The sequence below is a fragment of the Taudactylus pleione genome, unplaced genomic scaffold (genome assembly GCF_031769625.1).
Source record: "Taudactylus pleione unplaced genomic scaffold, aTauple2 ptg001994l, whole genome shotgun sequence".
NCBI lineage: Eukaryota > Metazoa > Chordata > Amphibia > Anura > Myobatrachidae > Taudactylus > Taudactylus pleione.
Genome location: NW_028286390.1, coordinates 127,981 through 153,832, shown reverse-complemented (window position 1 = coordinate 153,832; position 25,852 = coordinate 127,981). Strand labels below are relative to the sequence as shown.

Sequence of the window (25,852 nt, the reverse complement as noted above, 5' to 3'; positions counted from 1 at the left end):
TCTACTGCCCCGAGCAAGGCAGCCCACTGGATCCGGTTTCCTGGAAGAGGGTTTACTAAGAACAGGTGTGGACGAGATCCCAGAATATCCAGGGCATATCCTCGAGACAGGACCCCCTGACCCCAGAGATCCGTAACCATCCAGACCCAGATATTCTGGGACAGAAGAAGATGGGCTCCGACCCTCAGAGTTCTGGGAACCAGAAATGAGTCATGCAAACTGTTTGTCACCCTGTCTAGGGCCAGGTCTGTGAGATGCCATGGCCATACGACCTCGAGCGCAACCCAACCTATGGCCTTCGTAATGTCCCTTGGTATGTAGAGGCCAGGCCCTACCAGGGAAACAAAAGCGACAAAACCGGGGAGACTTGGTATGAGAAGAAACAACAGAGATATGTACAGTTACCTCCAGTTGCCTGTCAAACACAAGCCCAAACAGAGTCTACCCATCAAATGGAATTGCCTCCAGCGTCTTCTAGGATTTGGGATCCGCCTACCAGAAGCAACCAGAGGGTTCCTCTAGCAGAAATAGACAGTGCAGACATACCACAAATGAAGGAAATGTCATCCAAAGTAGCATGACCAGCATAGAGAGAGATCTGCTTCAGGTTTTTAACGAAGCCCAGGAGGTCCAAAGCGTCCACCAAAGGTTGAACCTCCCACTTTGTTGTGTCAGCATCCGCAAATGGGTATGTGTGCCTAAGCCCAGCACGCAGCTGTCAGGCTTTAACCAGGCTTCCCCTAACACATCTGCAAAATGACCAAAAGAAGAAACATAATAATTTATTTCCTTCTTTTAAAAATTCAGGGGGCGCAACAGATGAAGTGGGTTCATCCTCTGCTATATTTAAGGCTTGGCAGACGGCCAAAATAAGGTTGTTTACTCCCAGGTTATCAGGGGGAATTATCCTCCCAACTAGAATGATCTACCTAAGCCTGGTCCAACAATTCTCCTTCCTCCTCAGAGGAACCCTCGGATACCCACTAACCCTGAAAATGTACGCCTGGGGGAACCTGGCATTACGGGCAGCAGGAGTAGAGGGACCTAGCAATCTTTCCAAAGTGCTGCAGACACTCTGGACAACCTATCCATTTGTTGGGCCATGCCAGTATCCAGCCCAGGAACTGAGAAACGGAAGATAAGGGATAAGCCTAGGCCTCTGCTCTGGGAGTGCTGGAAGATGGCGCCCGCCATTGCTGATACAGTGCCAGGGACACCCAAAGTAAGCCTTGCCTCCCACCACCCTGTGCCTGGAACCGGAGGTCTACTCTTACCTTCCGGTACAAGGAAAAATGTCCCCCCACTGCTCTGGCCGACCATAGGTTGAGGTAGCCGCGTGAGAGAACGCGGCTCAGGGATGCAGCAATTTGAACAAATTAATTCAGGCTCCATGCCACTGTATATGAGAGTCCCAAAGTGTCCCCGGGTGCCTGGTGACCTTCTCCCGGTGCCGGGAGTGGGCTATGGTCATGGTACACTCGTCGGCTACTGGCGCCGTTAATAATGCCAGCTCCATAAGTCCAATATTCGGGCCTTTCGCTGCAGGCACAAAAAGATAACAGATGAGCTGGAGGAGGTGGGTGAGGGGTTTTAGCTCCAATAGTTAGCTATTGAGTGCCTAATCCTCAGCCTCCCCACTTAACCTAGAGTCAGCAGTGTCCCCCAGATGAGATGAAAGAGGAATGGGTTTTGTTTTTAATATGTGAAATAAGGAGATTTATGTGCTTACCTGTTAAATCCTTTTCTTCGATTCCATAGGGGACACAGGCTTTATGCTGGGTATAGGTTGGTGAGGAGGAGTCTGGGCATCAAATAGTTAAAACTTTTTACCCATCAGCCCCTGCTCCCTCACCGCTATGACCCGTCCCCAGCAATAGGCTCACTTAAGTTAGCAAGCCTAAAACAAGGAGCAAAAAGGAGGAGAAGATAGACCGGCAGATGCGGACAGGGGAACCTGAATCAGAGCAAAGTCGCGCAAGAAAAGTGCATCAGGGTGGGCGCCCTGTGTCCCCTATGGAATCAAAGAAAAGGATTTATCAGGTAAGCACATAAATCTCCTTTTCTTCTTCCTCCATAGGGTACACAGGCTTTGCACTGGGAGATTCCGGAATTCATCTTCTAATGCTGGCCATACACGGTAAGATTTTTTTATACGATGTGTACGATTTCAATCGATAGTAACAAGCAATCGTACACATCGATGGTTTGTTTTGGTGCACATACGATGGCGATGCGCGTCCCCGCAGTCGTATAATTGTATCGCCTCTCGTACCGAAAAACCGTACAAGGTCGACCTATCTTACCACAATGTGACACACATCATATCGCTTTTGGCAGGTAATACGATCCGATGTCCGATTACAAGGTGTATAAAAATCCCTAGCCACTTCCCTCCTCCTTTTTGTCATGAGAGACGGCGTTCCGAGATAAGCCCCCTCCTATTCACATTCCAGCAGATTCATGGTAATGGTTATGTGTACAACCGATCGCTCGTTTACGATTTGTAATCGTGAAACGAAGCATCGGAACGTATGATTGTATGAAAAATCACACACCTTTTGAACACATCGTATGTCAAATTTCAAGGGAAATCTTATAAAACATATTGTACGTCTTTTTATTGCACTGTATATGGCATGCTTCAGGGAGGGGGCACCCCTGAGCTGCGCTGAGAACTCTTCGCCCAAAAGTCACAACAGGGGAGGCGAAGGTATCAAAGGAATAGAACTTCACCAAGGTATGGGCAGAGGACCACTTGGAAGTTTTACAAAGCTGCTTCGCAGAGGTGCCATGTCGAACTGTCCAAGAAATTCCCACCAACTGGGTTAAATGAGCAGTCACAACGGTCGGGATCAGGTGGTCTACCGCAGCATAAGCGTGGCGGATAGTTCAACGGAGCCATCTGGCTAAAGACTGTTCAGTAGCCGGCTAGTCCTGTTTGTGAAAGTCATAAAGGACAATAGAGCATCTGTCCTATGATGCTCTCTAGTCCTAATCACCTAAATCCGGAGGGTCCGTATGACCTCCAAGGAGGCATCATCCGATGTAAAATCCGTAACATGGAAAGAAGGAACCACGATCTCCTGACTGATGTGAAACCTGGAAACGACTTTAGGAAGGTAGCTCAATCATGTTCGAAGGACAGCCTTGTGCTGGAGAAAGAAGAAAATTAGAGAGCGCCAAGAAGAAGACGACAGTCCTTCAGGTAAGTTAACGTATATCCATTGTCCAAAGGCTCAAAAGGCGAAGACTGAAGAGCTCTAAGAAAGCCAACAGACAATTTCAAGGAGCCACAAACTGTAGAAATGGAGGCTGTACCTTGCAAGGGCCTCAAACTTCTAAAGGAATGGAGACTCTATTCTACTGTTACAAGGCGCAGACTCGCAATTGGTCAGGCCTAGAACTGTCTGACTTGGAAGGCCTGTGCTGAGTTATTTCCTCGCTGGTTAACATGTGCGGGATGCAATCGGGAAACCGGCTGGCATGATCCAGATAGCCGGCTTCCCGACTGCTTTATTCCGGCGTGGGTTATATATCTATATCTAGACGCCTGTCATTTTCCCGCCGCCGGGAGACAGACGCCCGGCATCCCGATCGAAGGGATGCCGGGCGCCGCGAGCGGACTGCCGCAGGGGGGGGGGTTAGGTTTAGCGCACCCGGGGGGGACTTAGGGTTAGGCACCCCCCCAGGGGGCAGCGGGGAAGGGGGGGGTTAGGGTTAGGCACTTATAGGGAGGAGGTTAGGGTTAGGCACCCCTAAGGAGGGTTAGGGTTTGGTGGGCTAGGTTAGTAATTACTTACCTTACGACGATCGGCATTTCCAGCGCTGTCGGGCTGCCACTGCCGGGATCTGTTTAGCCTTCGGGCTGCCGGCGGTATTTCATACCGATTCCACATGTGCTACTCCTGTACTGAGTAAGTGAAGGAGTGTTGCACTTACCTGGCTGTATGGCAGGTGTGAACCCCCTGTAGAATGGAGACCTGCGCATTAGCCCACCAGACCACAGAAGGTTCTAGCTGGGTCGGCTGCAAATCGGTTAGTTAACATGCACATTGCCTGTAATTGGACGCCTCTGCCAGCTTCCTCGACTGCCCTGGTCGAAGGAACCTACACGCAGCGCTGCTATGACACAACTGGCACAGAGTTTGTATCCTATGCCATTGCGGTTCGAACCCCAGCGGTGTCCTTTTACCCGGTGACCTGGTGGTCTAGTGTGTGGAGTGGAGACGACCAGAACCCACACTACCAGCACCACCGGTGGTACAAGCAGGGAGCCGCGCTGGTGGTCTAGTGTGTGGAGTGGAGACGACCAGAACCCACACTACCAGCACCACCGGTGGTACAAGCAGGGAGCCGCGCTTACCTTCCCCCATCAGCGTTCGGCTGCGGCCTCTGGGCAGTGGTGTGCATGTCTGCACCCGGCGCCCCGTGGCGGAGTTCACTGACCCAGTCGCTGGGGTTGTTGAAGCGGCAGTGACGTGTACTATAGGACACCCTGCAGTGCCTGCTCTTGTTAAATAAACTAAAATAACAGTTACAGGGGCCACTAAACAGCAGCCCCCACAACATGGGGACACTGGCTGTGAGGGCAGGGCGCCGCACCCCGCTAAAACAGCCTAGCGGGAACGCTATTTACTCGCAGTGTTGACAGTCAGGGAGCGTTTGGGGGAGGTGATGGGGAGTGGTGGGAAAAAAACACAGACTGTCGCTTTTTGGGGCCTAGTCACATCCTAGCGTTCCCGCTAGGCTGTTTTAGCGGGGCGCGGCGCCCTGCCCTCCTTCAGGAGGGCAAAAAGCACCCTGTCCTCCAGGAGGAGGGCAAAAAGTGCCCTGCCCTCAGAGCCTGCGGGTGCCGTTCTCACCCGCGGGACGCAGTGTCCCGCGGGTGGAGAAACATGCGGTGACCCGGTCACCGCCGGAGAATAGACGCTGGGCGCATGCGCCCGGCATCTATTCTCCCTTTCTGCAGCGCTTGGGGGCTGCCCGGCATGTCCGTAAGCGCCGGGCACGCCCCCAAGAGTGACGAAAAGGGGACGCGTCTTATAGACACACCCCCTTTTCATGACCACGCCCTTTTCTGGCACGCGCACAAGGTTACCCTCTCTAGCACCGGCGCCCTACCTGCCGCCGGAGCAAGAGTGAACACTAACATCCTGAGTCTGCGATCCTGTGCACAAGAAAAATGGTTCCCGAGTCTCAGTACACGCAGCCATTCTGCCCGTCATCGGGTTACTAGGAAGACCAATAACGTATCTACTGTACGACGCTGATGTTTGGATTTGCAAAGCCGCAGGTGACGTCTCAGGACATTCCTCGCATACATGGGAATAACTGTGCACAGCAGACGCGGCATTAGCGCACATCACGCAATCCGGCCATATTCCTCCTGGTCATAACTTTGCTTGTAAGTTTATAATGGTTTATTGATAATGAAATGAATGGTAAATAATTATATTTAGTTATTGAACAATAGAGTAGATCTGCTTCAATATTACGATAATACTGTAAAGCAAAAAGCCCCCCCGGCCCTTTCATCAGGGACATTCAGCAGCAAATAAAGTACTGTAAGTATTAATACCCCATCCCCCTGTAACGTCACATACACAAGAGCCTCTCACATGGATAACAGAAGCAAACTCTGCTGCTAAGAGACAGAGAATATATAGGGATAAAGGAGACATACAGAGGGGGTATATTGTGGGCGGCTGTAATGAGTCTCAGGATCTCCCAATTCTCCAGCACAACAAAGTCCCAGCAGATATCAGACACTCACCTGCTGCTTCAGCAAAGCTATAGTAGTGTGAGACAGCACCGACACCGAGATATTCACCGACGCCGAGGCATCCTCCACACCAACCTTCATGCTAGGAAGAGGAGAGAGCAAGGTACAGGCAGGTTATTACACAGGCGGTATGTACTGATGGGGTACAGGCAGGTTATTACACAGGCGGTATGTACTGATGGGGTACAGGCAGGTTATTACACAGGTGGTATGTACTGATGGGGTACAGGCAGGTTATTACACAGGCGGTATGTACTGATGGGGTACAGGCAGGTTATTACACAGGCGGTATGTACTGATGGGGTACAGGCAGGTTATTACACAGGCGGTATGTACTGATGGGGTACAGGCAGGTTATTACACAGGCGGTATGTACTGATGGGGTACAGGCAGGTTATTACACAGGCGGTATGTACTGATGGGATACAGGCAGGTTATTACACAGGCGGTATGTACTGATGGGGTACAGGCAGGTTATTACACAGGCGGTATATACTGATGGGGTACAGGCAGGTTATTACACAGGCGGTATGTACTGATGGGGTACAGGCAGGTTATTACACAGGCGGTATGTACTGATGGGGTACAGGCAGGTTATTACACAGGCGGTATGTACTGATGGGGTACAGGCAGGTTATTACACAGGCGGTATGTACTGATGGGGTACAGGCAGGTTATTACACAGGCGGTATGTACTGATGGGGTACAGGCAGGTTATTACACAAGCGGTATGTACTGATGGGGTACAGGCAGGTTATTACACAGGCGGTATGTACTGATGGGATACAGGCAGGTTATTACACAGGCGGTATATACTGTTGGGGTACAGGCAGGTTATTACACAGGCGGTATATACTGATGGGGTACAGGCAGGTTATTACACAGGCGGTATGTACTGATGGGGTACAGGCAGGTTATTACACAGGCAGATATACTGATGGGGTACAGGCAGGTTATTACACAGGCGGTATGTACTGATGGGGTATAGGCAGGTTATTACACCACAGGCAATATGTACTGATGGGGTGCAGGCAGGTTATTACACAGGCGGTATGTACTGATGGGGTACAGGCAGGTTATTACATAGGCGGTATGTACTGATGGGGTATAGGCAGGTTATTACACAGGTGGTATGTACTGATGGGGTATAGGCAGGTTATTACATAGGCGGTATGTACTGATGGGGTATAGGCAGGTTATTACACAGGCGGTATGTACTGATGGGGTATAGGCAGGTTATTACACCACAGGCAATATGTACTGATGGGGTACAGGCAGGTTATTACATAGGCGGTATGTACTGATGGGGTATAGGCAGGTTATTACATAGGCGGTATGTACTGATGGGGTATAGGCAGGTTATTACACAGGTGGTATGTACTGATGGGGTATAGGCAGGTTATTACACAGGCGGTATGTACTGATGGGGTATAGGCAGGTTATTACACAGGCGGTATGTACTGATGGGGTATAGGCAGGTTATTACACCACAGGCAATATGTACTGATGGGGTACAGGCAGGTTATTACATAGGCGGTATGTACTGATGGGGTATAGGCAGGTTATTACACAGGCGGTATGTACTGATGGGGTATAGGCAGGTTATTACACAGGCGGTATGTACTGATGGGGTATAGGCAGGTTATTACACAGGCAGTATATACTGATGGTGTATAGGCAGGTTATTACACAGGCGGTATATACTGATGGGGTACAGGCAGGTTATTATACAGCCAGTGAATACAGAATGGAGAACAGGGTGGTTATTACACTGCAGGCCTATGCTGCACGCCCAAACGAAAGTGAAACTAAAACAACTGCTACCCTATAACCTATTGGCTAGGTGTCATAGCGGCATAAAATTAAGGATGGGAAATAAGACGCCCATTCATAAATAATTGAATCAGTGAATGGGGTATGGGCAGGTTATTACACAGCAGGCAGGTTATTACACAGCAGGCAGGTTATTACACTGTAGATATAAACTGAAGTGATGATAAACCATGTACATGTCCTGCAGTGTTTTGTTCTGCAAGTCAGTGTTTTCTTGCATTGCGCATTTGTAAGTCGCTGCGGAACCCTTACGGCGCCATAAACATAATAAAAATATAATAATAATAATAATACCTGGGATACGGGAAGGATTATTCTGTATTGCAGCATAAAAAATCATCATTTGGAAGCTCTGTAATGTGCACATTATTCCATCATCTGCAGTTTACACATATACAATGAAATTAGCAGCGAGAACCATCATTCCGCAAAACGCTGGATTACCAAGCTGCCTTTTACTTTGGGAAAGAAATGAAGGAAAAGGGAAAAGTCTTACGGTTACCAACCAGATTTCATTTTTCGGGTAGCAGATCTGTTTTAGCTGGATCTGAACGGGAACTCTTTGTTTAGCCAACTCCGCGGCGTATTGAGCAGCCATCTTCTGATCCCCGCTCTCTATGGACCTGCTGAGCCGCATCACCAAATTCTCTGAAACAAAGCACAAAGCGATCACACAACCCTGTAACAGACCGTGCACCAGTACCGATCACACAGCGATCACACATCCCTGTAACAGACCCTGCACCAGTACCGATCACACAGCGATCACACATCCCTGTAACAGACCCTGCACCAGTACCGATCACACAGCGATCACACATCCCTGTAACAGACCCTGCACCAGTACCGATCACACATCCCTGTAACAGACCGTGCACCAGTACCGATCACACATTCATGTAACAGACCGTGGACCAGTACCGATCACACAGCGATCACACATCCCTGTAACAGACCGTGCACCAGTACCAATCACACAGCGATCACACATCCCTGTAACAGACCGTGCACCAGTACTGATCACACATCCCTGTAACAGACCGTGCACCAGTACCGATCACACATCCCTGTAACAGACCGTGCACCAGTACCGATCACACATCCCTGTAACAGACCGTGCACCAGTACCGATCACACATCCCTGTAACAGACCGTGCACCAGTACCGATCACACAGCGATCACACATCCCTGTAACAGACCGTGCACCAGTACCAATCACACAGCGATCACACATCCCTGTAACAGACCGTGCGCCAGTACCGATCACACAGCGATCACACATCCCTGTAACAGACAGTGGACCAGTACCGATCACACAGCGATCACACATCCCTGTAACAGACCGTGCACCAGTACCAATCACACAGCGATCACACATCCCTGTAACAGAACGTGCACCAGTACCGATCACACAGCGATCACACATCCCTGTAACAGACCGTGCACCAGTACCAATCACACAGCGATCACACATCCCTGTAACAGACCATGCACCAGTACCGATCACAAATCCCTGTAATAGACTGTGCTCCAATACCGATCACACAGCGATCACACATCCCTGTAACAGACCGTGCACCAGTACCGATCACACATCCCTGTAATAGACTGTGCACCAGTACCAATCACACAGCGATCGCACATCCCTGTAACAGACCGTGCACCAGTACCAATCACACATCCGTGTAATAGACTGTGCAACAGTACCAATCACACAGCGATCACACATCCCTGTAACAGACCGTGCACCACTACCAATCACAAATCCCTGTAACAGACCGTGCACCAGTACCAATGACATAACCCTGTAACAGACCGTGCACCAGTACCGATCACACATCCCTGTAACAGACCGTGCACCAGTATCAATCACACAACCCTGTAAAAGACCGTGCACCAGTACCAATCACACAACACTGTAACAGACCGTGCACCAGTACCAATCACACAGCGATCACACTTCCCTGTAACAGACCATGCACCAGTACCAATGATATAACCCTGTAACAGAGCGTGCACCAGTACCGATCACACAGCGATCACACATCCCTGCACCAGTACCGATCACACAGCGATCACACATCCCTGTAACAGACCCTGCACCAGTAACGATCACACAGCGATCACACATCCCTGTAACAGACCGTGCACCAGTACCGATCACACATCCCAGTAACAGACCGTGGACCAGTACCGATCACACAGCGATCACACATCCCTGTAACAGACCGTGCACCAGTACCAATCACACAGCGATCACACATCCCTGTAACAGACCGTGCACCAGTACCGATCACACATCCCTGTAACAGACCGTGCACCAGTACCGATCACACAGCGATCACACATCCCTGTAACAGACCGTGCACCAGTACCGATCACACATCCCAGTAACAGACCGTGCACCAGTACCGATCACACAGCGATCACACATCCCTGTAACAGACCGTGCACCAGTACCAATCACACAGCGATCACACATCCCTGTAACAGACCGTGCACCAGTACCGATCACACAGCGATCACACATCCCTGTAACAGACAGTGGACCAGTACCGATCACACAGCGATCACACATCCCTGTAACAGACCGTGCACCAGTACCAATCACACAGCGATCACACATCCCTGTAACAGAACGTGCACCAGTACCGATCACACATCCCTGTAACAGACCGTGCACCAGTACCAATCACACATCCCTGTAACAGACCATGCACCAGTACCGATCACACATCCCTGTAATAGACTGTGCACCAATACCGATCACACAGCGATCACACATCCCTGTAACAGACGGTGCACCAGTACCGATCACACATCCCTGTAATAGACTGTGCACCAGTACCAATCACACAGCAATCACACATCCCTGTAACAGACCGTGCACCAGTACCAATCACACATCCCTGTAATAGACTGTGCAACAGTACCAATCACACAGCGATCACACATCCCTGTAACAGACCGTGCACCACTACCAATCACAAATCCCTGTAACAGACCGTGCACCAGTACCAATGACATAACCCTGTAACAGACCGTGCACCAGTACCGATCACACATCCCTGTAACAGACCGTGCACCAGTACCAATCACACAACCCTGTAACAGACCGTGCACCAGTACCAATCACACAGCGATCACACTTCCCTGTAACAGACCGTGCACCAGTACCGATCACACATCCCTGCAATAGACTGTGCACCAGTACCAATCACACAGCGATCACACATCCCTGTAACAGACCGTGCACCAGTACCAATCACACAGCGATCACACAACCCTGTAACAGACCGTGCACCAGTACATATCACACAGCGATCACACATCCCTGTAACAGACCGTGCACCAGTACCAATCACACAGCGATCACACATCCCTGTAAAAGGCCGTGCACAAGTACCAATCACACAGCGATCACACTTCCCTGTAACAGACCGTGCACCAGTACCGATCACATAACCCTGTAACAGACCGTGCACCAGTACCAATCACACAGCGATCACACATCCCTGTAACAGACCGTGTAGCAGTACCAATCACATAACCCTGTAACAGACCGTGCACCAGTACCAATCACACAGCGATCACACATCCCTGTAAAAGGCCGTGCACAAGTACCAATCACACAGCGATCACACATCCCTGTAACAGACCGTGCACCAGTACCAATCACACAGCGATCACACATCCCTGTAACAGACCGTGCACCAGTACCAATCACACATCCCTGTAACAGACCGTGTACCAGTACCAATCACACAGCGATCACACATCCCTGTAACAGACCGTGCACCAGTACCAATCACACAGCGATCACACAACCCAGTAACAGACCGTGCACCAGTACCAATCACACAACCCTGTAACAAACCGTGCACCAGTACCAATCACACTCACATCCCTGTAACAGACCGTGCACCAGTACCAATCATATAGCGATCACACATCCCTGTAGAAGACCGTGCACCAGTACCAATCACACAGAGATCACACATCCCTGTAACAGACCGTGCACCAGTACGAATCATATAGCGATCACACATTCCTGTAACAGACCGTGCACCAGTACCAATCATATAGTGATCACACATCCCTGTAACAGACCGTGCACCAGTACCAATCACATAGTGATCACACATCCCTGTAACAGACCGTGCACCAGTACCAATCACACTCACATCCCTGTAACAGACTGTGCACCAGTACCAATCATATAGCGATCACACATCCCTGTAAAAGACCGTGCACCAGTACCAATCACACAGAGAACACACATCCCTGTAACAGACCGTGCACCAGTACGAATCACACAGAGATCACACAACCTTGTAACAGACCGTGCACCAGTACCAATCATATAGCGATCACACATCCCTGTAACAGACCGTGCACCAGTACCAATCACACAACGATCACACATCTCTGTTACAAACCATGCACCAGTACCAATCACACAACCCTGTAACAGACCGTGCACTAGTACCAATCACACAGCGATCACACAACCCTGTAACAGACCGTGCACCAGTACCAATCATATAGCGATCACACATCCCTGTAACAGACCGTGCACCAGTACCAATCACACAACGATCACACATCTCTGTTACAAACCGTGCACCAGTACCAATCACACAACCCTGTAACAGACCGTGCACTAGTACCAATCACACAGCGATCACACAACCCTGTAACAGACCGTGCACCAGTACCAATCACACAGAGATCACACATCCCTGTAACAGACCGTGCAACAGTACCAATCATATAGCGATCACACATCCCTGTTACAGACCGTGCACCAGTACCAATCATATAGTGATCACACATCCCTGTAAAAGACTGTGCACCAGTACCAATCACACAGAGATCACACATGCCTGTAACAGACCGTGCACGAGTACCAATCATATAGCGATCACACATCCCTGTAACAGACCGTGCACCAGCACCAATCATATAGTGATCACACATCCCTGTAACAGACCGTGCACCAGTATCAATCACACAGCAATCACACATCCCTGTAATAGACCTTGCACCAGTACCAATCACACAACCCTGTAACAGACCGTGCACCAGTACCAATCACACAGCGATCACACATCCCTGTAACAGACCGTGCACCAGTACCAATCACACATCCCTGTAACAGACCGTGCACCAGTACCAATCACACAGCAATCACACATCCCTGTAACAGACAGTGCACCAGTACCGATCACACATCCCTGTAATAGACTGTGCACCAGTACCAATCACACAGCGATCACACATCCCTGTAACAGACCGTGCACCAGTACCAATCACACAGTGATCACACATCCCTGTAACAGACCGTGCAACAGTACCAATCACACAGCGATCACACAACCCTGTAACAGACCGTGCACCAGTACCAATCACACAGCGATCACACATCCCTGTAACAGACCGTGCACCAGTACCAATCACACAGCGATCACACATCCCTGTAATAGACCGTGCACCAGTACCAATCACACAGCGATCACACATCCCTGTAACAGACCGTGCACCAGTACCAATCACACAGCGATCACACATCCCTGTAACAGACCGTGTAGCAGTACCAATCACATAACCCTGTAACAGACCGTGCACCAGTACCAATCACACAGCGATCACACATCCCTGTAAAAGGCCGTACACAAGTACCAATCACACAGCGATCACACTTCCCTGTAACAGACCGTGCACCAGTACCGATCACACATCCCTGTAATAGACTGTGCACCAGTACCAATCACACAGCGATCACACATCCCTGTAACAGACCGTGTAGCAGTACCAATCACATAACCCTGTAACAGACCGTGCACCAGTACCAATCACACAGCGATCACACATCCCTGTAAAAGGCCGTGCACAAGTACCAATCACACAGCGATCACACATCCCTGTAACAGACCGTGCACCAGTACCAATCACACAGCGATCACACATCCCTGTAACAGACCGTGCACCAGTACCAATCACACATCCCTGTAACAGACCGTGTACCAGTACCAATCACACAGCGATCACACATCCCTGTAACAGACCGTGCACCAGTACCAATCACACAGCGATCACACAACCCAATAACAGACCGTGCACCAGTACCAATCACACAACCCTGTAACAAACCGTGCACCAGTACCAATCACACTCACATCCCTGTAACAGACCGTGCACCAGTACCAATCATATAGCGATCACACATCCCTGTAGAAGACCGTGCACCAGTACCAATCACACAGAGATCACACATCCCTGTAACAGACCGTGCACCAGTACGAATCATATAGCGATCACACATTCCTGTAACAGACCGTGCACCAGTACCAATCATATAGTGATCACACATCCCTGTAACAGACCGTGCACCAGTACCAATCACATAGTGATCACACATCCCTGTAACAGACCGTGCACCAGTACCAATCACACTCACATCCCTGTAACAAACCGTGCACCAGTACCAATCATATAGCGATCACACATCCCTGTAAAAGACCGTGCACCAGTACCAATCACACAGAGAACACACATCCCTGTAACAGACCGTGCACCAGTACCGATCACACATCCCTGTAATAGACTGTGCACCAGTATCAATCATATAGCGATCACACATCCCTGTAACAGACCGTGCACCAGTACCAATCACACAACGATCACACATCTCTGTTACAAACCGTGCACCAGTACCAATCACACAACCCTGTAACAGACCGTGCACTAGTACCAATCACACAGCGATCACACAACCCTGTAACAGACCGTGCACCAGTACCAATCATATAGCGATCACACATCCCTGTAACAGACCGTGCACCAGTACCAATCACACAACAATCACACATCTCTGTTACAAACCGTGCACCAGTACCAATCACACAACCCTGTAACAGACCGTGCACTAGTACCAATCACACAGCGATCACACAACCCTGTAACAGACCGTGCACCAGTACCAATCACACAGAGATCACACATCCCTGTAACAGACCGTGCAACAGTACCAATCATATAGCGATCACACATCCCTGTTACAGACCGTGCACCAGTACCAATCATATAGTGATCACACATCCCTGTAAAAGACCGTGCACCAGTACCAATCACACAGCAATCACACATCCCTGTAATAGACCTTGCACCAGTACCAATCACACAACCCTGTAACAGACCATGCACCAGTACCAATCACACAGCGATCACACATCCCTGTAAAAGACCGTGCACCAGTACCGATCACACATCCCTGTAATAGACTGTGCACCAGTAGCAATCACACAGCGATCACACATCCCTGTAACAGACCGTGCACCAGTACCGATCACACATCCCTGTAATAGACTGTGCACCAGTACCAATCACACAGCGATCACACATCCCTGTAACAGACCGTGCAACAGTACCAATCACACAGCGATCACACATCCCTGTAATAGACCGTGCACCAGTACCAATCACACAGCGATCACACATCCCTGTAACAGACCGTGCACCAGTACCAATCACACAGCGATCACACATCCCTGTAACAGACCGTGTAGCAGTACCAATCACATAACCCTATAACAGACCGTGCACCAGTACCAATCACACAGCGATCACACATCCCTGTAAAAGGCCGTACACAAGTACCAATCACACAGCGATCACACTTCCCTGTAACAGACCGTGCACCAGTACCGATCACACATCCCTGTAATAGACTGTGCACCAGTACCAATCACACAGCGATCACACATCCCTGTAACAGACCGTGTAGCAGTACCAATCACATAACCCTGTAACAGACCGTGCACCAGTACCAATCACACAGCGATCACACATCCCTGTAAAAGGCCGTGCACAAGTACCAATCACACAGCGATCACACATCCCTGTAACAGACCGTGCACCAGTACCAATCACACAGCGATCACACATCCCTGTAACAGACCGTGCACAAGTACCAATCACACAGCGATCACACTTCCCTGTAACAGACCGTGCCCCAGTACCGATCACACATCCCTGTAATAGACTGTGCACCAGTACCAATCACACAGCGATCACACATCCCTGTAACAGACCGTGTAGCAGTACCAATCACATAACCCTGTAACAGACCGTGCACCAGTACCAATCACACAGCGATCACACATCCCTGTAAAAGGCCGTGCACAAGTACAAATCACACAGCGATCACACATCCCTGTAACAGACCGTGCACCAGTACCAATCACACAGCGATCACACATCCCTGTAACAGACCGTGCACCAGTACCAATCACACATCCCTGTAACAGACCGTGTACCAGTACCAATCACAAAGCGATCACACATCCCTGTAACAGACCGTGCACCAGTACCAATCACACAGCGATCACACAACCCTGTAACAGACCGTGCACCAGTACCAATCACACAACCCTGTAACAAACCGTGCACCAGTACCAATCACACTCACATCCCTGTAACAGACCGTGCACCAGTACCAATCATATAGCGATCACACATCCCTGTAAAAGACCGTGCACCAGTACCAATCACACAGAGATCACACATCCCTGTAACAGACCGTGCACCAGTACGAATCATATAGCGATCACACATCCCTGTAACAGACCGTGCACCAGTACCAATCATATAGTGATCACACATCCCTGTAACAGACCGTGCACCAGTACCAATCACACTCACATCCCTGTAACAGACCGTGCACCAGTACCAATCATATAGCGATCACACATCCCTGTAAAAGACCGTGCACCAGTACCAATCACACAGAGATCACACATCCCTGTAACAGACCGTGCACCAGTACGAATCATATAGCGATCACAAATCCCTGTAACAGACCGTGCACCAGTACCAATCATATAGTGATCACACATCCCTGTAACAGACCGTGCACCAGTACCAATCACACAGAGATCACACATCCCTGTAACAGACCGTGCACCAGTACCAATCATATAGCGATCACACATCCCTCTAACAGACCGTGCACCAGTACCAATCACACAACGATCACACATCTCTGTTACAGACCGTGCACCAGTACCAATCACACAACCCTGTAACAGACCGTGCACTAGTACCAATCACACAGCGATCACACAACCCTGTAACAGACCGTGCACCTGTACCAATCACACAGAGATCACACATCCCTGTAACAGACCGTGCACCAGTACCAATTATATAGCGATCACACATCCCTGTTACAGACCGTGCACCAGTACCAATCACACAGAGATCACACATGCCTGTAACAGACCGTGCACGAGTACCAATCATATAGCGATCACACATCCCTGTAACAGACCGTGCACCAGTACCAATCATATAGTGATCACACATCCCTGTAACAGACCGTGCACCAGTACCAATCATATAGCGATCACACAACCCTGTAACAGACCGTGCACCAGTACCAATCACACATCCCTGTAACAGACCGTGCACCAGTACCAATCACACAGCAATCACACATCCCTGTAATAGACCTTGCACCAGTACCAATCACACAACCCTGTAACAGACCGTGCACCAGTACCAATCACACAGCGATCACACATCCCTGTAACAGACCGTGCACCAGTACCAATCACACATCCCTGTAACAGACCGTGCACCAGTACCAATCACACAGCAATCACACATCCCTGTAACAGACCATGCACCAGTACCAATCACACAGCGATCACACATCCCTGTAACAGACAGTGCACCAGTGCCAATCACACAACCCTGTAACAGACCGTGCACCAGTACCAATCACACAGCGATCACACATCCCTGTAACAGACCGTGCACCAGTACCAATCACACAGCGATCACACAACCCTGTAATAGACCGTGCACCAGTACAAATCACACAGCGATCACACATCCCTGTAATAGAACGTGCACCAGTACCAATCACACAGCGATCACACAACCCTGTAACAGACCGTGCACCAGTACCAGTCACACAGCGATCACACATCCCTGTAACAGACCGTGCACCAGTACCAATCATATAGGGTGGATCAGCCAGGGAATGAACATTTTATGTAATGCATATGATCTTATATCGGATCTATAGACTACGTTTTATTGATGCGAATCATATTGTTCCTTTGCTGGCATTGTGCGTCATTTACTGGTAATTTCTACTCCTCTCAGACAGAACATACATAGCATAGTGGAGTATGAATAGTTTACACAACCCTAGTTATTCTCCGGTATAACACAGTACATGTACACTGTCCTACAGTTATTCCCCGGTATAACACAGTACACCTACACTGTCCTACAGTTATTCCCCGGTATAACACATTACACGTACACTGTCCTACAGTTATCCCCCGGTATAACACAGTACACGTACACTGTCCTACAGTTATCCCCCGGTATAACACAGTACACGTACACTGTCCTACAGTTATCCCCTGGTATAGCACAGTACACGTACACTGTCCTACAGTTATCCCCCGGTATAACACAGTACCCGTACACTGTCCTATAGTTATTCCCAGTATAACAAAGTACACGTACACTGTCCTACACTTATTCCCAGTATAACACAGTACACGTACACTGTCCTACAGTCATTCCCCAGTATAACACAGTACACGTACACTGCCCTACAGTTATTCCCATTATAACACAGTACACGTACACTGTCCTATAGTTATTCCCCGGTATAACACAGTACATGTACACTATCCTACAGTTATTCCCAGTATAAACACAATACACGTACACTGTCCTACAGTTATTCCCAGTATAAACACAATACACGTACACTGTCCTACAGTTATTTCCCAATATAACAGTACACATAAGTATTCCTACAGTTATTACCCAGTATAACACAGTACACTTATACTGGGAATAACTGTAGGACAGTGTACGTATACTGTGTTATACTGGGAAGAACTGTAGGACAGTGTACGTGTACTGTGTTATACTGGGAATAACTGTAGGACAGTGTAACACAGTACACATACACTGTCCTCCAGTTATCCCCAGTATAACACAGTACAGGTACACTGTCCTACAATTATTCCCAGTATAATACAGTACACAAACACTGTCCTACAGTTATTCCCCAGTATAACAGTACACGTACACTGTCCTACAGTTATTACCCAGTATAACACAGTACACGTACACTGTCCTACAGTTATTCCCCAGTATAACACAGTACACGTACACTGTCCTACAGTTATTCCCCAGTATAACACAGTACACGTACACTGTCCTATAGTTATTCCCAGTATAGCACATTACACGTACACTGTCCTACAGTCATTCCCCAGTATAACACAGTACAGGTACACTGTCCTACAATTATTCCCAGTATAACACAGTACACGTACACTGTCCTACAGTTATTCCCCAGTATAACACAGAACACGTACACTGTCCTATAGTTATTCCCAGTATAACACAGTACACGTACACTGTCCTATAGTTATTCCCAGTATAACACAGTACACTAATGGTGGGTACACACTACACGATATGCTCCCTGAGCGATATCGTGTAGTGTTGTCCCCGGCAGGCTGTGCTCAATGTCGTTCATGACATTGAGCACAGCCGCTAAACGATATCATTAACGATATCGTTCAGCGCCGGGCTCTCTCCCCCATTCCCCAACATGCAGCAACCTGACGAGATCGTCAGGTTGGCCTGCATGTCAGCCCGATGAACGATGATGACGAACGACCCACGGGAACGCGCGTCATCGTTCATCTTTTTGGGCTTAAAAATGGACGATAAAGTGGACGACTGAACGATAACGATATCGTTATCGTTCAGTCGTCCACTTTATCGCCCAGTGTATACGCACCATAACACTATTCTATACTTATTCCCAGTATAACACAGTACACTTACACTGTCCTATAGTTATTCCCAGTATAACACAGTACACGTACACTGTCCTACACTTATTCCCAGTATAACACAGTACACGTACACAGTCCTACAGTCATTCCCCAGTATAACACAGTACACGTACACTGTCCTACAGTTATTCCCAGTATAACACAGTACACGTACACTGTCCTACAGTTATTCCCAGTATAACACAGTACACGTACACTGTCCTATAGTTATTCCCCAGTATAACACAGTACACGTACACTATCCTACAGTTATTCCCCAGTATAACACAGTACACTTACACTGTCCTATAGTTATTCCCAGTATAACACAGTACACGTACACTGTCCTACAGTTATTCCCAGTATAACACAGTACACGTACACTGTCCTACAGTCATTCCCCAGTATAACACAGTACACTTACACTGTCCTACACTTACTCCCAGTATAACACAGTACACGTACACTGTCCTACAGTCATTCCCCAGTATAACACAGTACACGTACACTGTCCTACAGTTATTCCCAGTATAACACAGTACACGTACACTGTCCTACAGTCATTCCCCAGTATAACACAGTACACGTACACTGTCCTACAGTTATTCCCAGTATAACACAGTACACGTACACTGTCCTACAGTCATTCCCCAGTATAACACAGTACACATATACTGTCCTATAGTTATTCCCAGTATAACACAGTACACGTACACTGTCCTACAGTTATTACCCAGTATAACACAGTACATATACACTGTCCTACAGTTATTACCCAGTATAACACAGTACATATACACTGTGCTATAGTTATTCCCAGTATAACACAGCACACTTACACTGTCCTACAGTTATTACCCAGTATAACACAGTACACGTACACTGTCCTACAGTTATTCCCAGTATAACACAGTACACTTACACTGTCCTACAGTTATTCCCAGTATAACACAGTACACGTACACTGTCCTACAGTCATTCCCCAGTATAACACAGTACACATATACTGTCCTATAGTTATTCCCAGTATAACACAGTACACGTACACTGTCCTACAGTTATTACCCAGTATAACACAGTACATATACACTGTCCTACAGTTATTACCCAGTATAACACAGTACATATACACTGTGCTATAGTTATTCCCAGTATAACACAGTACACTTACACTGTCCTACAGTTATTACCCAGTATAACACAGTACACGTACACTGTCCTACAGTTATTCCCAGTATAACACAGTACACGTACACTGTCCTACACTTATTCCCAGTATAACACAGTACACGTACACTGTCCTACAGTTATTCCCAGTATAACACAGTACACGTACACTGTCCTACACTTATTCCCAGTATAACACAGTACACGTACACTGCCCTACAGTTATTACCCAGTATAACACAGTACACGTACACTGTCCTACAGTTATCCCCTGGTATAACACAGTACACGTACACTGTCCTACAGTTATTCCCTAGTATAACACAGTACACGTACACTGTCCTACAGTTATTCCCAGTATAACACAGTACACTTACACTGTCCTACAGTTATCCCCTGGTATAACACAGTACACGTACACTGTCCTACAGTTATCCCCTGGTATAACACAGTACCCGTACACTGTCCTATAGTTATTCCCCAGTATAACACAGTACACGTACACTGTCCTACACTTATTCCCAGTATAACACAGTACACGTACACTGTCCTACAGTCATTCCCCAGTATAACACAGTACACGTACACTGCCCTACAGTTATTCCCAGTATAACACAGTACACTTACACTGTCCTACAGTTATTCCCAGTATAACAGTACACGTACACTGTCCTACAGTTATTCCCAGTATAACAGTATACGTACACTGTCCTACAGTTATTCCCAGTATAACACAGTACACTTACACTGTCCTACAGTTATTCCCAGTATAACAGTACACGTACACTGTCCTACAGTTATTCCCAGTATAACACAGTACACTTACACTGTCCTACACTTATTCCCAGTATAACAGTACACGTACACTGTCCTACAGTTATTCCCAGTATAACACAGTACACGTACACTGTCCTACACTTATTCCCAGTATAACACAGTACACGTACACTGTCCTACACTTATTCCCAGTATAACACAGTACACGTACACTGTCCTACAGTTATTCCCCGGTATAACACAGTACACGTACACTGTCCTACAGTTATTCCCCGGTATAACACAGTACACGTACACTGTCCTACAGTTATCCCCCGGTATAACACAGTAAACGTACACTGTCCTACACTTATTCCCAGTATAACACAGTACACGTACACTGTCCTACACTTATTCCCAGTATAACACAGTACACGTACACTGTCCTACAGTTATTCCCCGGTATAACACAGTACACGTACACTGTCCTACAGTTATCCCCCGGTATAACACAGTACACGTACACTGTCCTACAGTTATCCCCCAGTATAACACAGTACACGTACACTGTCCTATAGTTATTCCCAGTATAACACAGTACACTTATACTGCCCTACAGTTATTCCCAGTATAACACAGTACACGTACACTGTCCTATAGTTATCCCCTGGTATAACACAGTACACTTACACTGTCCTATAGTTATTCCCTGGTATAACACAGTACACATACACTGTCCTATAGGTATTAGGTATTCCCAGTATAACACAGTACACGTACACTGTCCTATAGTTATTCCCAGTATAACAGTACACGTACACTGTCCTTCAGTTATTCCCCAGTATAACACAGTACACGTACACTGTCCTATAGTTATCCCCTGGTATAACACAGTACACGTACACTGTCCTATAGGTATTAGGTATTCCCAGTATAACACAGTACACGTACACTGTCCTATAGTTATTCCCAGTATAACACAGTATACGTACACTGTCCTATAGTTATTCCCAGTATAACACAGTACACATACACTGTCCTACAGTTATTCCCAGTATAACACAGTATACGTACACTGTCCTATAGTTATTCTCTGTATAACACAGTACACATACACTGTCCTACAGTTATTCCCAGTATAACACAGTATACGTACACTGTCCTATAGTTATTCCCAGTATAACACAGTACACATACACTGTCCTACAGTTATTCCCAGTATAACACAGTACACGTACACTGTCCTATAGTTATTCCCAGTATAACAGTACACGTACACTGTCCTTCAGTTATTCCCAGTATAACACACTTACACATCCACTAACTGGTTTAACAGGCACTGAGAGAGACAATCTATGGCCAGATGTAATAAGCTCCGATGTGCTGGTACTGGCAATATACACACTAGATTTATGGCAGCAATTAGTTGTACTGAAAAATCAGGTGAATTTTTGCCTTAAAACCAATTGCCACTTTAAATCTCTCTATATCCAGGTTGTAACATCATTACAAGTAAACCTTTAAATAACATGTGGCATCCTCCTGGCACAGCCACACAGCTGGCATCACACTAGCGCTCTTTGGATGTTGGTCCATGAACCAGTAACGAACAATATTTGAGCCCCTACCTCTTCGTATTACGCAGGGATGTAGTCGGGATGCCGGCGGGCAGAATCCAAACAGTAGTCAGAATCCCGGCTGTAGACATCCCGACGGTAAGTATTTGGGGGAGGGTTAGGTATAGGCTCTGGCGGTAGGGTAAGGCTTAGGGGGTGGAGGGTTAGGGTTGGGGGGGGTTAGGGATAGGCTCTGGCGGTAGGGTAAGGCTAAGGGGTGGAGGGTTGGGGGAGGGTTAGGGATAGGGTCTGGCGGTAGGGTAAGGGTTAGGCTGAGGGGGTGCAGGGTTAGAGTTGGAGGGTTAGGGATAGGCTCTGGCGGTAGGGTAAGGCTTAGGGGGTGGAGGGTTAGGGTTGGGGGGGTTAGGGATAGGCTCTGTGGGGAGGGTAAGGGTTAGGCTAAGGGGGTGTAGGGTTAGAGTTGGGGGGTTAGGGATAGGCTCTGTGGGTAGGGTAAGGGTTAGGCTAAGGGGGTGGAGGCTTAGGGTAGGGGGGTTAGGGATAGGCTCTGTGGGTAGGGTAAGGCTACAGGAATGGAGGGTTAGGGTTGGGGGGGTTAGGGATAGGCTCTGTGGGTAGGGTAAGGGTTAGGCTAAGGGGGTGGAGGGTTAGGGTAGGGGGGGTTAGGGATAGGCTCTGGCGGTAGGGTAAGGGTTAGGCTAAGGGGGTGGAGGGTTAGGGTAGGGGGGGTTAGGGATAGGCTCTGTGGGGAGGGTAAGGGTTAGGCTAAGGTGGTGGAGGGTTAGGGTTAAGGGGCGGGGTTAGGACACTTACCTAATTGGTTCAGGATTCTGGCGGTCGGGATGCCGCTATTGGTAATCTAATCGCTGGCATCCCGACCGTCGGCATTCTGTACCCAACCCTTTATGCGGATGGTAAATCTGTAGCGACCATCCAGCGCTTTGTATATCGACTGTAAGATAACTTTCTATTGTTCCTCTAGTATATCACCAGCCTCCTAATCTGCAATCTCCTCTACTGCCCCTTTGCCATTCCGCCTAGTCTTATACCAGCTGGGCACAAAGAACAGTTACATACGTGGCACGTGTTGGCAAATCTAGAGCAGGCTAGCCTGAAACTGCCCTAAACATGGGCCACCTCCAGCAGCCGAAGCCCACCATACCAACGTGACCTAATGGGAACCAGTATGGCAGGTGTGTGGTCACAGGTCCTAAGGAGATGCATAGAATGAATTTACTCTCTATATACTGTATATACACAAGGCAGAAGCAGAGGAGAACCTTACCTTTTGTGTACAGGTCTATGGGAGTCATCAGAGGTTCTGCTCCTGCGGTATCCAGTGCAACCTGAGGTTTATTGGGTAATGGGGGCTTTGCTGCCAAAATTGGCCCCTGATTTAGCCCAGCTGAGGGAAGACAAAAGACATAATTAATCTAACATTCCAATGAAATATAAAGAAATAAGTGAGTCCTGGAGAATTAGCAGCTACAGTATCATTTCCTTCATATAAAGCAGAGTAATCTCCCAATCACTGCACTACCACCTGCTATGTATGTTCTAGAGTCCCGGGGGTTCTGCTATTCCGGGGTCCCAGCTTCTTCTCACAGAGTTACAGGGGGCTTTCTCATTGCCTTTATTTGTATTAAACCTTGTATACAAGAGTTCCCCAAACTCTGCCATTACATTCCAGGTTTTAACGACATCCATGCTTGAGCCCAGATAGTTAAATAAAATAGACTGAAGGTGCTAATTAAGTAACCTGTGCTCAAGCATAAATAGCCTTTACTGTAATGGGGGAGTGTGGGAAACGCTGCTCTATACCATTGCATCAAGCCTAGCACGCCCAATGGCAGAAGAGTGGAATAGGAATAAAAAACGGATACAAGACACCAAGTACATACGTCAGGTACTGCAGCAGCACTGGTGGGGTTCATACGTCAGGTACTGCAAGTCATTTCCCCTCACATCAGGGGGACGTATAATAATGCTGCCCGTCGCTGGTCACTCATAGTTACCACTGTCAGGGGAGTGAGTGACCCAGGCGCTCCACCTGCGGTGACTAGGGACATGGTAGGAAAAGAAGTCACCAGCAGAGGGCAGTAGTGGGATGGGGGGTATAGAGCAGTGCAGCGTACATACCAAATAATAGGATATAAAATAATGAAAAAGTAACAATAAATGTTCCCATAGGTGTGCTGAAAAAATACAGTTTATAAATCAATTTTCAATAAAAATGAATACAACAATACATATCAGAATATCGGCCCAGTAGAGGAGAGCATGTGGTGCTAAACAGATACAAAATATGTATATGAATATGGGTAAGACACATTGTGGCACCGAACAAACCCAAATAAAAGTCTTATCAAGTCCAATTAATTGCAGACATCATGGACAGTATAGAAGATCTATCATGATCCTGGAAAGCTCAGGAGCGGCAGCCAGTGAGGGCACACCACTGAGTGTGTAACCGTATATATCACATAGACCGAGTGTGTAACCGTATATATCACATAGACTGAGTGTGTAACCGTATATATCACATAGACCGAGTGTGTAACCGTATATATCACATAGACCGAGTGTGTAACCGTATATATCACATAGACCGAGTGTGTAACCGTATAACACATAGACCGAGTGTGTAACCGTATAACACATAGACCGAGTGTGTAACCGTATAACACATAGACCGAGTGTGTAACCGTATAACACATAGACCGAGTGTGTAACCGTATAACACATAGACCGAGTGTGTAACCGTATAACATATAGACTGGTGTGTAACCGTATATATAACATAGACTGGTGTGTAACCGTATAACACATAGACTGGTGTGTAACCGTATAACAC

At 47.9% G+C, this 25,852-nt stretch overlaps 1 protein-coding gene across 1 annotated transcript in view; it reads right to left on the bottom strand.

The window, feature by feature from the left end:
- Nucleotides 1-25,852, bottom strand: part of LOC148435782 (ranBP-type and C3HC4-type zinc finger-containing protein 1-like) — a 127,168-nt gene that overhangs the window by 85,363 nt on the left and 15,953 nt on the right. Inside the window, exons 3-5 of the mRNA XM_088465565.1 lie at nucleotides 24,284-24,403; nucleotides 8,122-8,263; nucleotides 5,774-5,864 (exon numbers count right to left, since the gene is read on the bottom strand). Of these exons, the coding sequence (XP_088321691.1) occupies nucleotides 5,774-5,864; nucleotides 8,122-8,263; nucleotides 24,284-24,403 (353 nt within the window). The remainder of the gene's footprint in view (nucleotides 1-5,773; nucleotides 5,865-8,121; nucleotides 8,264-24,283; nucleotides 24,404-25,852) is intronic.